The 11,827-nt window shown below is 37.9% G+C and overlaps 1 protein-coding gene across 3 annotated transcripts; it reads left to right on the top strand.

Annotated features, from left to right (window-relative positions):
- The first annotated feature begins 209 nt into the window (after positions 1-209).
- On the top strand, positions 210-11,463 carry LOC137136094 (mothers against decapentaplegic homolog 4). 3 transcript variants are annotated; one of them, XM_067521114.1, is made up of 10 exons: positions 210-483; positions 2,162-2,487; positions 2,916-3,090; positions 3,405-3,659; positions 3,847-3,954; positions 4,060-4,110; positions 4,562-4,745; positions 5,350-5,518; positions 7,382-7,520; positions 8,133-11,463. In XM_067521114.1, exons 2-10 carry the CDS (start codon positions 2,248-2,250, stop codon positions 8,342-8,344), a joined length of 1,533 nt encoding a protein of 510 aa, XP_067377215.1. In that variant the 5' UTR covers positions 210-483; positions 2,162-2,247; the 3' UTR covers positions 8,345-11,463. The 3 variants fall into 3 exon arrangements, with proteins under 3 accessions (XP_067377215.1, XP_067377216.1, XP_067377217.1); XM_067521115.1 differs by lacking the exon at positions 210-483 and adding an exon at positions 608-1,501; XM_067521116.1 differs by lacking the exon at positions 210-483 and adding an exon at positions 608-1,592.
- Positions 11,464-11,827: the final 364 nt, after the last annotated feature.

The following is an 11,827-nucleotide window of genomic DNA, read 5'->3' as shown; positions in this document are numbered from 1 at the left end:
AAATTTTATACCCAAATAAAGCAGTGTGTCCTAGGAAAGAGATCACTTTTCTATATAGTATTTCCAATATTCCATATTCAATACATATAGTTGTACTGATAACAGTAGCCTAATTGTAGTTCTTAGCTGGAATAGTACGAGTAATATTTAAGATTCTAATAATCATTAACTACATCAACACTGGACAAAGCTTTCTTCATTCTTACGCATGCGCAACGCGCCACTGACGGTAACAGAAGTGAGTAAAGTGGGTCGAGACTTGACATGAAATCTGAGATTAGACTCTGATTTGATTTGTGCTCTAATTTTGAGGATGTAAGACTAAGGCCTGTGGACAAGGACTTTTTACACAACGTTTTACTAAGAATCTGGGGAACTTGTGAGGATAATCTTGGAGATAAACGGGATCTGAAGGCTCGTCGGCACAGTAACTTGGGACAGAGGCAGGGCTCTCCTGCTAGCTGCCATACCAGCTAACTCCAGGTAGCATAAAATGATAGCTATTTACATTGCATTATTTAGTTTGCAATTTTTTGAATATTAACGGTCACTTACCAACCGTTTTTCAGAGTTGCATAAAACCATTTTGGTGTTAGCTATCAAACAAATGGGTCAACAAATGTTTGTCCAACGGAGCTGGCCATCTTAAACAAACACGCCTGCTAAGCGCGTATTAGCCAGCTACGTAAGCTAACGCTAATTTGCTATCAAGAGTCAATGGTGTTAGCTCGTGTTTTCACCTAGCAAATAGGCATAGCCATGCGAAGTCATTTACATACTCACTACGTTTTCCGGTTAGGCTCTTCAAAACAAAGCCGTATTTGATAGGTGAACTCAATGTTATGGATGAAAAATTATTTTAAGAGCAAAAGTGCTAAAATACTACTAGGAGCAAAAAAAATACATTACTGTAGGCATTTGGAAAATAAAGGAATGGATATTTTAAATAGTTCTGATGTTTAACAGACCGAGCAAATATTAAAACATATTTTAAAGAGAACATATTTAAAAAATATGTAATATAATATACATGTTAGACTCTTAATAGTTACAACAAGTGGCACAGCCGGCATCTGGTTTCAGCGACTTTCTATCGTCTTACTCTTACTATACTATACTCTTATATATCTTACTATATATACTTATATCTTACTATACTCTTACTATCTTAAAACTATAACAGCTCTCCTACATATTTACACTTCTTAAGACGTCTTCAACACAATTTTTCTAACATCTCCCTTCGCGTTTAAAAGTTTTACCTTGGTTTTGAAGAGGGGGGGGCCACCTACGTCCTGTTGGTCGTGTCCATTTTTAGTTGCTTGACGTAGGTTCCACAACCAGCGGCAGCCAGAGTGGCGCCGCTAACTAGCTAACAAGAGTCAAGCGAGAACAACAACCCCAAACTTTGTTTTCTGACCCAGCAAAAGCGCTTCTGTTGTTTTTTAAGCTAAACTGGGAGTTGTTGGAACGGCCGCTCCTTCGTGGCGTATTGTATTTGGTGAGCAAATGTTATCGTTTCACAGCTTAGAACTTCATTAAAATGTTTGGGTTTCTGGTGAGTCGTCTGCCACACAGACTTTAAACACAAGGTATTTGGAAGTCTTCCTGTTTTTATTATACATCATAAGTACCACAGGGTTAAGGGTTAAAAACCAATTATCAATGAATCACCTGCTTTTGAAGTGAAGGTATGCAAATATAATCAGGAGAATTTACTTTAATTATTATAAGTGAAGAGATGAGGCAACAAATTACATTTAATTAACATTTTGTGTTGCAGCCAGTTTAGGTAGGAATAATCACAGGGCTGCATGAAATTATTTTGATTGTAGATTAATCTTATTTGATGGCTTATGTCATCAATATGTCAGATGTGTTTTTTTTGTCAGGTATTCACTCAGTTGCCAGTTTAGATGTATCTTCGTACAATGTTTGTCTCCTAAAAAAACAATGTAATAAATAACATAATCCTTGCAGTCTTTCATAGTCAAAATGTTCAGCTATTTACAACCCTGTGAAAACATTTGATCCAAAACTAGCATGTTCTTTTCCGATCTTGTCACATTTCCTCCTGATTCTGAGTTTTGCAATTACAAACCTCCCACAAGTACAGCTGATGGGCTTTTTATTATTGTTTTTTTTCCCCAACCCTCTGAAGATTGTCTTTGCTTCGGCTTCCTGATGATGTGAAGCTCTGCACTCCATACAAATTCTCAGAAACTCCAGTTAGAGACCCGAGTCAAGATGTCCATCACCAACACACCAACCAGCAACGACGCCTGCCTGAGCATTGTACATAGTCTGATGTGTCACAGACAAGGCGGTGAGAGTGAGACTTTTGCCAAGCGAGCCATCGAGAGCCTGGTAAAAAAGCTGAAGGAGAAAAAAGATGAGCTCGACTCCCTTATTACAGCCATCACCACCAATGGAGCCCATCCTAGCAAGTGTGTAACCATACAGAGGACACTTGATGGCCGGCTGCAGGTAGGACAATGCAGATGTACAAATTTATAAATCATTTATTTAGAAACAACAGCTCCCTAAAAATGAAGGCACATAGACGTTAGTATTAATTAGATTTGACTAACTTGGATAAATAATGCATCTGTTAGTATTTGGATATATTTACGCATTTTTTTTCTCATGTATTTAAAAACTATATCTACATAATTTTATAATTTTATGTTTCTTTTACTGCCATTACATGGCATGGTCATTTGTTAAGCATTAAACATTTAGTTTGAGTAAATTCTACAAAAGACAATGTACAGACAACATACCACTAGTTTTGAGGGATTTTAAAAGTATTTTTGACTGATGTGTATTTGTCTAACTTGCTGTTCCCCTGGAAACAAGCTGTATACTCCAAGTTCATTTACCCTGTTTTTACCCTGTCTGTCCCTTGTTGGCAGGTGGCAGGACGTAAAGGCTTCCCTCATGTAATCTATGCCCGGCTGTGGCGTTGGCCTGACCTGCATAAGAATGAGTTGAAGCATGTCAAATACTGCCAGTTTGCCTTTGACCTCAAGTGTGACAGCGTGTGTGTCAACCCCTATCATTATGAGAGAGTGGTGTCTCCTGGTATAGGTAAATAACAGAGAGGAGTCAGCATTTTAAAAATCAACTAATATATTTTGTAGGGGCAGGTTGGAGGATCTAATTCTGTTGAAGCTAAACAAAAATATTAGAAACACTAAAGTGATGTTTAGAGTTTCACTTCTCTTTTTGTTATAGAAGTAAACTGAGCCCAAAAGCTGCCTTGAAAGGAGAAAATTAATATAAATATTGTAGTTAAATTTCAGTCATAGTCTATAGTTTAATGGCTAAAACATTGAAAGTTTAGCTCTGAGAGAAAGATGAGTGCTTGGCAGTGTCAATAACATCTTTGGCTTGGTCCACAGATTTATCAGGACTGACCCTGACCAGTTCTGGACCCACCTCAGCACTGATGGTTAAGGATGAGTATGATTTTGATGGACAACAGAGTCTGCCCTCCATTGAGGGAGGCCACTCGATCCAGACCATCCAGCACCCCCCATCAACCAGCCGCCCAGCTCCCTCGGAATCATTTGCGAGCCCAAACCTGCTGCCCCCCGCCGAGGCCTCAACCTCTGCTTCAACGTCGTCTTTCCCTGCCATTGCCGCTGGATCAGGCAGTAAGATCCAGATATAAAATATTGTTTGTGTGTGTACTTGTATGTGTGTGTTTGTATATGCAGCATGTGTCTCTAATCAACAATTTTATATTTTTACTTCATAAAGATAATGTTTTTGGACATATTCCATTAAAATCATTAATAGGTTTTCTGTGATTTACGGAGTTCTGCTTTTTCTTCTTCTTAGGTGCCAGCTCAACTTGGTCTAGGAACAGCAGCTTTACTCCCAACATACCCCATCACACCAACGGTCACTTACAGCACCACCCACCTATGCCACATCCAACACACTACTGTAAGTACAATTGTCACTAGAGCTGCAAGTCAGTCCACAGACAAATGCAAATATATAAATTGTTTGCACAATGAGTGATCACTGATATAACTCTGTTTCTCTCAGGGCCAGTACATAATGAACTCGCCTTTCAGCCCCCTATATCTAATCATCCAGGTGAGAATACACTACCCGCAAGTACCCTGGACAGAGCTTTTGTGCCCAGTATGCTAGAGAATGTGTGAACTACTGATACCACAATGTGAAATGTCTTGTATTGCAAATGATTATATACTTCTATATTATTTGCTAAGCGAATTTTAGCTTTAAGCTATATTCCAGTCCACTTGGAAAGTTTTTATCTATATTCTGTATTCCCACTTAATATTTTTAAATGAAATTCTTGATGTTACTGAGCACTTAAAGACAGGATTTGTTTTAGAAAATTTGTACTGGGTTATGTTCTGTACTGCCGATTTTAATATCAAACATTTATTCCTTGCAAATTTAAAATGTTGACCGTCTTTATTTCATATCAAAACTTTAAGAGTTATTGATATGAAAGAGGCAGCTCTATAATTCTTTGCTATTTATGACTGTTAACAATGGATTTTCCATTTGTTTTTAGCTCCTGACTACTGGTGTTCCATTGCCTATTTTGAGATGGATGTTCAAGTTGGGGAGACATTTAAAGTGCCCTCTTCGTGCCCCATCGTTACTGTGGATGGCTATGTTGACCCCTCAGGAGGAGATAGGTTCTGTCTAGGACAGCTCAGTAACGTGCATCGCACTGAGGCTATCGAGAGAGCAAGGTAAATGACCAGTACCAGCTGTAAGTATGAATTGAAATTTAAAACAAATGCACTAGTTTAAGACCTACTGCTAACATTTAGTGAGTTTCAGTTGGAGTACATACATTTCCAGAAACGTTAGGACAACATATGGAATATAAATAAAACAAGAAGGCAATGATTTGCAAATTGTTGTGTTACAGCTTCTCAACTGGGTGGGGAAGCACTCATGTATATGTATTTATCTGAGCTTAATTGGGCTGTGTACAGTGGAAGGGTGTGAAAAACATTTCGAGCAACTATGACAGGAAATGTTAAATTTGGGATATTTTGCCTGGCCATGTGTACAGTAGACAATTAAGGAATGTTTGTTTAAATGTCTGTGTCTCTGAATCAGTGACTCATCCTCGAACCAGAGGGTCAGTAGTTCGATTCTGTGTTCCTCATGGCCACATATCAAAGGGTAATTGAGCAGCACACTGAACCCTAAGTTGCTTCTCTCTGTGTTTGACCCTTAGTTGTAAGTTGCTGTAGAAAAAAAACATCTGTAAATGGAAATCTCCTCATTCTTCTGTTATCTTTCAAATTTTTCTTGTTTCCTTACTGTGTTTTTCTGCTCCCTCAGGCTTCACATTGGAAAAGGGGTCCAGTTGGAGTGTAAAGGTGAGGGAGATGTGTGGGTGCGATGCCTCAGTGATCATGCAGTGTTTGTCCAGAGTTACTACCTGGACAGAGAAGCGGGCCGAGCCCCCGGAGACGCTGTTCACAAAATCTACCCGAGTGCTTACATTAAGGTAAAGACACGGTCTTCATTTCACTGTGAAATTCACAAATGACATAGCCAGACTGTAAAAAGGACAAATTTTGGCTTTCAGGAAATGATCTTTGTGTTTCTTGTGGAGCACCTGACTGCAAGATGCAGTAAAAAGGGTTAATAAATGGTATATTGAAAAGAGATGAGCCAGAATGGCAGAGGTGTAAAAGACTAATTGTCATCTTAATTGTAGTTTGACATCCTGGGCCCAGTTCTGCCTTTGAAACTTCCACTCTGTAGAAAGTCAGTCCTTAGCTGGTAAATCTGCCCTTATTGGTCACACTGGAACATTATATTACAGGCTTGGTTAAACCCTTCCCTTTAAAATGATTACTATTAATAAGATATTTTTTGTGTATGATTAGTAATCCTAAATTAAAATGCTGCATTTACTCATTATATTTATGTGATATGTTAAATACATTCATATTATTATCCCGGGTTACAGTATGATCAGTTACATGATAAATTATTTATGGGGCAATAATTTGCAAGGACAATGGGGTATTAAAAGGTATGCACTCTTTGATAGATAGCAGCAGAAAAAGTACAAATATTATATAACATAACAATAGTATAACAATTAGTAGCCAAGCTAATAGCTTTCAAAGTCGTTAGCCATCTAGTTACTGCTTTGTGGTTCATTGTGCAGATGTATACTTATGTATACCCGATCTGCTTTCAGTCTCAAGGCACACAGGTCAATGAGCTCCTGAGTGTGAGCCCTCCACCAAGAGTGTTGTCCTTCATCTCATCGGACATCATATTCATTGTGCCACCCCAGATGTCCATTTCTTCTGCAGATGCTATAGCCCACCTCGTTTCTAGCAGCTGTAAACGCAGTCAGTACTGCACAGTGCACTTCATGTATGAACATCCTCTAAAGCACCTGAAAAATTATGTCACATTTACCAACAACGAGCCACTTAGATAAAGTAAAATAAATACATGTGTGACTACATCGGTATTTGCATTGTTAGACCTTTCAAAAATAAATTAAAAAAAAAACAGTTGGAAAGAAATGTCTGGGAACACATAATTATTGAACCTGAACTAAGAAACTTTTTTTTAACCCTTGCTCCAGTTCATAGAACCTAAAATGTTTTTCAGAGTTCTGAAGACAACAAACTGCTCCTATAAAGCACAACCAGAAACGAAAATCTGTGTAAATAAACTTAGTTGTTTTGTTCAATTACTCAAAGCTTTTCTAGCAAATTCCACACTAATCCCACATTTTACGCAGATCTTCTTTTTAGTTTAGCACTTAGCAATAGCGTCCACAGGACTTCTTTAATCTCTTACTCTGTGTCTTTAGCTTTTTCGCTGCCTCCTTTACTGATAGTACAGATATCACAGAGCAGATTCTTACCATGATTCTGGGATTGTGCTCCAGTTTTTCTCTTAGTTTCCCCAACACTGGGACTGCTGCTTACTCTGGTTTCCAGATCAGCCATTCTGTCCAGTGTTCACTGTATTTGTTGAGTTGTATCTACATAAATCTGAGTCAGATTCTTCTTTGTCGTTTTCTTCTTCTAACCCTAATTTGCGTCTGTATAGCTCACAGCATTTTCATTAACATATGAAAAATCCCCCTTAGACCTAGGAGATGGGGACTAGACTGCCAAGCTTCTCATGCTTGTAAAACTGCCAGAATTTTAACCCCTACATTAGTTCTTAGCTTTTCCTAGTAGTTTTCTCTGCTGCCTACAAATTCCTGTGAACACCATTTTAAGTTGAACTTTCTCTGAAATATAAAGTGCCACATACTGCTGAAAATCACATGTTTATCCAGTGCTAATTGTTGCTGGATGTAAACCATTTAAAGTTTCTTCTCTCTTGACAGGTGTTTGACCTCCGTCAGTGCCACAGGCAGATGCAACAGCAAGCTGCTACAGCCCAAGCAGCAGCAGCGGCCCAAGCAGCAGCCGTAGCAGGAAATATCCCTGGACCTGGATCCGTAGGGGGAATAGCTCCAGCTATTAGTAAGAAATACTAACTGGAATTATATATGTACTTTCACATGCAGTATGAGCTGTGAATGTGACCAGCTGACTGATGCAAAGTTGATACTGCCAGTGAACAGTGATTGTGTGAGATATGTACTTAAGTAGAGAAAGAACAGATCTTAATTTAAATCTTAATTAAAATCTCCTATTCTCAGAGTAATTTCCTTGCCTAATTGACTTATCATTTACTCTTTAAACAACTGTGAAAATGAATTCACAATTCTAATGTGCAAAATTTGATATTCAGATTATTGTTTTGTCTGACAATAGTCCAAATCCCCAACACATGCAGTTTAGTAAGTCTACAAAGCCAGCAAACATTTAAATAAACACATTTATGCATTGAAATTGGAATAAATTATCAAAAAGATTTAACTTCTGTTCAGTCATCTAAATCAAATAAACAGCAAATTGTTGCAAGTGTAGTCAACAGGAACCACTTGAAATCACATTTGACTAGTTTTTTGAGTCTTAATGAAATTGAGTTCATTGAAATTAGAATGATGAGTACATTGATGTTGATTTGAATCACACCGATGCAGCATTGCACTTACCTGCATGTGACTCCCTGTCTTCCCTTCCTCACAGGTCTTTCAGCAGCAGCCGGTATCGGAGTAGATGACCTCCGGAGGTTGTGTATTCTCAGGATGAGTTTTGTTAAGGGTTGGGGACCCGACTACCCCCGTCAGAGCATCAAGGAGACCCCCTGTTGGATCGAGATCCACTTGCATAGAGCTCTACAGTTACTGGATGAGGTTCTGCACACTATGCCTATAGCAGATCCCCAACCTCTGGACTGAGATTTTATAACTGCTGCATCACATTGCATCACACAATGGATGGTCTTCCTGAGTGAACTGTTTTAGGTGGAGAAGTCAGTGAAACAGCTTTGAAACTGAATCAGAATTTGGGAGAGAAAAAACTCAGGTGTGTGTAAGGCACCTTTGTGCACTGTGGTCCACTGTGACACTAAAATGAACCAAAGCCATATATTAAAGATATGTTTATCTAGATTTAATAGATGGCTTTGACTTGGGATGACTGGAATGTTGAACTTAAAGACGTCACAAAAACTACAATTTTCAACCATCACAACATGCACATAAGATGACCTACAAAAAACATGAAACTGGAATGTAAATCTGTGTGGCGTCCCTAGAGTCCATACCCACCAACTACTGAGAGACCTTTAGAATCACTGAACTACAAGAACACCTGAGTGCTGTAAAGTGTGGGATGAGATGAAACATGCAGAACACTAGAGTACTGCGCTCTGTTGTGGGTTTTATATCAAGCTGACTGAGTGCTTTACACCTGAGATGAAAAGCGAGTTCAGTCAAAGCAGCAGCACTCTCAACCACGAGGTTCACCACACTGTGCTGATTGCTGCATTTTTAGCCACGGTTTGGGGTTGGCAACCACGCAGCTGGATCAGGTCATTTTAGACTTAGTCACATTACCTTCAACATAGCAGAATGAAATGACATGCACTATGCCTAAAGCAGACTCAGTCTCTGAGCTGAAACAGGTAAGATCTGTGACTTCTCTTGGTCAGGTATTTTCAGACTACGGGTTATGACTTTGAAAGTAGTAGGTGGGATTGGTGTGGTGTGTCAAATCGCTTTCCCAGTTCTCTGTTAAACATGATGTGGAGAAATGAGCAAAACGTGTGCTTCAGGTGGCTCACATCACAGATACACTAATGCAGGTTTTAAAACATCATGACATACAGAGTTGTGATCCAGATATCTGTACATTATATCTGTCTGTACTGGCTTGTGATTTTCTCATTTCTCACACAAGTCATGACAAGATGCACATTGAATTGCTTAGTCATCATTGGCCATGTGTTTCAGGTTTGGTTAACAACCTCCTCTATGCTGCCACACGGGATAAATCTTACATGTCCATTGTAAAGTCATTGCCCTTTCTCACTTTCACTCTTATAGCAGAAACAAAAACAGCTGGAAGGTCTTTGGTTAAGAGTAAAGCGAGAACCAGGGAAGAGGGAGGAGGTTAATCTTGGATATGTAGGATTTGATCATAGCACAAAACAGGGCTCACCATGTTTTAGTAAACCAAAAACATACTGTAAGTCTAGTATCATCATGACAGTGAGATGTTCAGGCAGCTGTGATGTTAATTTGGATGTTTTCCTCAGTTGACATTTATATGCATTATTTTCAGTTTACTAGATTTTGTTTTTATTATTATTTTTTTTAATCTTCAAGCACGCTCTCCACAATAGAATCATTATACTTAAATATCTTATGTCTTGCAGCCTACTTATTTTACTACTTGGTCCAAGTATCTTGTGTATAGTTTAGCAACGGAGATATGAGAATTTAAGACCGTTTCCCAGCAATATTATTATACCTTCTTGGTTTTATTTTTGTAACATTTAATAATTGATTTATACATTAGCACTTTATTTTCTTTTAACTCAATAATCCTTATTTTTAAGTGGTTGTCCTACAATATGAATAGTAAGGGATTGAATAGATTGGTTTATATTTGATGTAAGATTGTGATCAGGGGCAACAGTGTGATGCATTTGTATTAAAAACCTATGTAACACTAAGACACCTTTTTAAAATTCTACCCTTTCATTCTCTAGACATCTACATTTATGTGTAGGGTTTAGTTTGACTGTTCTAACGTTTTCAGGGTTTTTTTTGGGGGGGGGGGGTTGGTTTTATTTTGTCTTTTTCAGATTTGCCTATTGTTTCTTTTTTTAACCATGTAAATAACTTTGTTTTGGAAATGCATGTAATTGTTTGCATGAATTTTAATGGAAGATAGACCCTTTTATCCTACCCTATTCAATTGAGTCCTGACATTCCCTGCATTATACGGGGAAACTGATTTTTCTTAGAATAAACAGCCCCTGCTGTATACTGTTGTGTGTTACTGGTTTATGATAAAAGCATTAAAGGCTTATACAGGGAATCTAAATAGTCATAACTAATGTGAAATGAAATTTAGTTGTAATATAAACAAATTTTCTACCAGCAAACTCCCAAGAAGGCAACCTGTCTCCCACAACTTCGGTTACTTCTTTCAACTTGTAATCTTCTTCTTGAAAGAAAAACAATTACAAGCATGATATTTTGTTACAGGTGTCTCTCCAGAAATTATTTAATGGCGAGACAGTTCCCCTTCTCTGCCTCATACTGCATGTCAAACACTTTAAAGGCTTTGTTATAGATTCCACACATGGATTAGAATTACATTTTCATTTACTGTTCTCATTCTTCACAACTCTCCACATCTCGCTCTAGTTTTACTTTGCACTCAGTTCATTGTATCTTGCACAGGGCCCATGCTGATCCCTGTCCACCACAACATTAAAACTAGCAGGTGGCTTTAACATTGTGACTGATTGGCGTATCTTCCCCCTGATTATCTGTTACCATGTCATGGATTTTTTTTTAAACATTATTGGATTGCTCGGGTACAGCAGAAAACAAATTTTAGTTTAGTACACAATTTGGCTGCTTTTAGAGAAAATTATACATTTTGCTCACAGGTTAAGTACATAAAATAAGGCAGTGAGTTGCTCTGTTACCTCTCTGTCCAGTCTGAGTATTTCAATATAGTCTTTGATTTATTTAAAAAGGTTGCCCTACATCAGGGATAAAGCGTGTTAGTTTGGAATATATTCACATAAATATTCATCCAATTGATAGAATGGCAGGAATTTTATATTATACTAAACTGATGCTGAACTCTGTGTATATGTTACATTTTCTTGTTCTTGAAGGTGGACGTTTTTTTTTAATATGACTTACATTTATCATAATAGCCTGAAAACACAGCTCTAAAGAGTGGATGTTAACTACTGTGAAAGATTACAGATATAATCTTTACCTGTATTTCTTATGTGAGAGTCTATAATTAAACATGGCCTGATATTGTGTACGTGGTGACTTTTTCATTTTTTTCCAGGAAGGTAATGTAGCTACAAAGAACAAATACACTAAATGTTGCATATAACATCTTTTTTACAGGAAAGGCCCTTCTTAAAGTTCACAATAAGTCGGATTTAAGTTTTTGTCTAACAGCTTATATTTTGATATTTCAATTGAGAATTTGTGTATTTATTATCTCTGGGCGCAGTCCGCTTCGGGGTCCTGATTTTATCAGCGAAGCTAATCAGTGGATTGTGCCGCAGGAGGCTGCTAATTCCTTGAGTTTGACAAACTCGGCAAACACTGTCACTAGCTACTGTTAAGTGAAAAGCTTCTTCTAAAACTGAACCGGCAAAACTTTTGCAAAGATTT

Source organism: Channa argus, chromosome 11 (assembly GCF_033026475.1).
Source record: "Channa argus isolate prfri chromosome 11, Channa argus male v1.0, whole genome shotgun sequence".
NCBI classification, from domain to species: Eukaryota; Metazoa; Chordata; class Actinopteri; order Anabantiformes; family Channidae; genus Channa; species Channa argus.
Note: the sequence above shows the minus strand (reverse complement) of the source record. Positions and strands in the feature narration are given on the sequence as shown.

Coding starts and splice junctions, on each gene's coding strand:
- LOC137136094 (XM_067521114.1), top strand. CDS start 2,248: ATGTCCATCACCAACACACCAACCAGCAACGACGCCTGCCTGAGCATT. Junction 2,488..2,915: donor CACTTGATGGCCGGCTGCAG/GTAGGACAATGC, acceptor CCTTGTTGGCAG/GTGGCAGGACGTAAAGGCTT. Junction 5,519..7,381: donor ACCCGAGTGCTTACATTAAG/GTAAAGACACGG, acceptor CTCTCTTGACAG/GTGTTTGACCTCCGTCAGTG.